Below are 2,500 nucleotides of genomic sequence, written 5' to 3' on the forward strand. Positions count from 1 at the left end.
TTTTATTAGGTATTCCATACCTATCTTTTTGGTTTTTTCTCTTTTAGTGTCCCTTTCTTGTTTTTGTCCTTTTTCCTTTATAAAAAATTTCTCTTCCTTCCTTCCTTCGTGTAAGTATCAATTAACCCTTTGACTGTACTATTGTAATATTAATATAATAAAATATTTTTTAAAATCGATTGTTATGCAACATGTAAATCATGTTTTTAATACTATTCGCTATAAGTTTAATAAAACAGTAAATATATACTCTTCTCGACAAAATTTACTGGGCATATACATATACCATTCATGTATGTATATATATATATATATATATATACATATATATTAATCGGAACGTAAGAGGATATATACTATAGTCAAAGGGTTAAGAAAATATAAGCGAATAGATAAATAAAAAAGAGAGAGAAAGAGAGGGAGGGAGGGAGGGAGGGATGGATGGATGGAGGGAGAGAGAGAGAGAGAGAGAGAGAGAGAGAGAGAGAGATTAGAGAAGAAAGGATAACGAATATCTCTCTATCTGATAATTAACGATAACAATAGGAAATAACGATAATAATGATAATGATAATAATAATAATAATAATATGTACATATGTATGTGTGTATATATATATATACAAATATATATGTATGTATGTATGTGTGTATGCATGTAATTGGAGTAATGTCGGTAGTAATGGCAATGGTAATGGTGTAATATTAGTTTTACGATAATTAGCAGTTATTATTAGTCGCAATAGTGTATTTCTTATGTTCGTCAAAGCAATATGTTAAGGGTGCCTACCAAACACTTTATATGTGGTAGATACCGTAATAACAAAAGTCAGAAAAAAAGCAACAAAAAAAAAAAAAAAAAGAAAATCAAAACAAAAAAAAGAACAAGAAAAAAAGAATAATGTCCATTCAAACTCCGACCAATTGCCTTTCCCTTCCGTTTCATCTTTTAACCCTTCCTTTGCGCACTTCGGTATACGTGAAAATAGTAAAACCCAATCAATGGTTGTAGATAATAATTACTATCTATATCACAGATCCAAGTGACTAAACTCCTTGAAAAATATAATATAAATATACGTTAGAGGGTGTGTTGTTAATGGTCACGTAAAATATATATCTATATATATATATATACATATACACATCATATGAATATGTATATAGACATATACGCACGGACGCACGCACGCACACACACACACACACACACACAAAGAGACATATATATATATATATATATATATGTATGTATGTATATATGTATATACGTACTCGCAGAGATGTGATCGACGAAAAGAATAGGCATAACGAAAGCGATTGAAACAGGGTGATTAAACTCATTTTAGTTTCCATCTTCATCTTTATCTTCTTTTTCTCTTTCTTCTTTTTCATCTTCTTCTTATTCTTCTTTCTTTCTTTCTTTCTTTCTTTCTTTCTTTCTTTCTTTCTTTTTTTCTATCTGTCCAATGTTCGATGTCCCACAATATCTAAGATTCTTATTATACACTAGCATCAGAAAAGGTTGGAAATTCGTGAATTATTATAAGACAAGATCGAGAATGATTGAGATAATTATATAAATTAATAGTAAAACGTAAGTATAATCCTTCGACCTAGTATATGCCGTTTGATTTCTTTTTTCTTTTCTTTTTTTTTTCCCTCAGTGAAATATATGAAGTCCATTTAATGAACTGCCTAGGCAAGGAAGAGTCGAGTTAAATAGCTACACTTTAAAAGGAGCGATCGATCAATTTACAATTGACTTTTTCTCTCTCTCTCTCTCTCTCTCTCTCTCTCTCTTTCTCTCTCTCTCCCTCTCTCTCTCTCCTCTTCCTTATGCCATGGGTCACGGCTAAAAGGTTTGTTGCTGGTGATGGAGGTGGTAGTGATAGGTGTATGGATAGGCAGAAAGTGTGGCAGGAAGATAAGAGGTCAAGGTCGTAAGGAAAGTTAAGAAAAATCCTTTCGTATAACGACGAAAGGGTTTTTTTTTTTTTTTTTTTTTTTTTTTTTGAAAGCAAGCATCCATCACGATTCAGAAAGGGGATGCTTTTTTCGTAGGCACTTTGTCATGTTCGTAGGGCACCGTGGTCCAGCACCGTGATCGAAGGACGCAACTTCTATTTTTTTTAGAAAGATTGACAATAACAGATGCTAGTGTTTAATAATCATCGGTTCAGTCGTTGCGATGACTGTATTCAGGATAAGAGGAAATCGTGGGAGTCGAATTGGTGTACTGAGCGTATAGATATAGCGCAGGGTGAAGCCCTGGCGGAGGAATGCCACGATGCGATTGATGATGAGCTCGATGATGAGACTCCGGCGAATCAATGGAGGTCGACAAGTGAGGATAGAGTTGGGAATTAGGGCTACCCATAGGAGATGCCGAGGAGGAGCCCGTCGTTTGGTAGACACTCTGCGTTGATGATAGTGGTGGTGGTCGTGGAGGTGGTCGTGGTAGTAGTGGTGGTGGTGGTGGTGGTGGTGGTTGTGGTGG

General features: G+C 34.5%; 1 protein-coding gene across 1 annotated transcript in view; it reads right to left on the reverse strand.

Moving 5' to 3' along the window:
- Positions 1 to 550: 550 nt before the first annotated feature.
- The window catches only part of LOC124956069 (protein TRACHEARY ELEMENT DIFFERENTIATION-RELATED 7A-like), a gene marked incomplete at its 5' end in the record, with an annotated part of 2,145 nt that continues 195 nt past the window's right edge, over positions 551 to 2,500 (reverse strand). Inside the window, one exon of the mRNA XM_047511440.1 lies at positions 551 to 2,500. This exon is cut by the window's right edge and continues 195 nt beyond it. Coding sequence (XP_047367396.1) covers positions 2,180 to 2,500 — 321 coding nt within the window.

This window comes from Vespa velutina, chromosome 20, assembly GCF_912470025.1.
Source record: "Vespa velutina chromosome 20, iVesVel2.1, whole genome shotgun sequence".
Taxonomy (NCBI): Eukaryota; Metazoa; Arthropoda; class Insecta; order Hymenoptera; family Vespidae; genus Vespa; species Vespa velutina.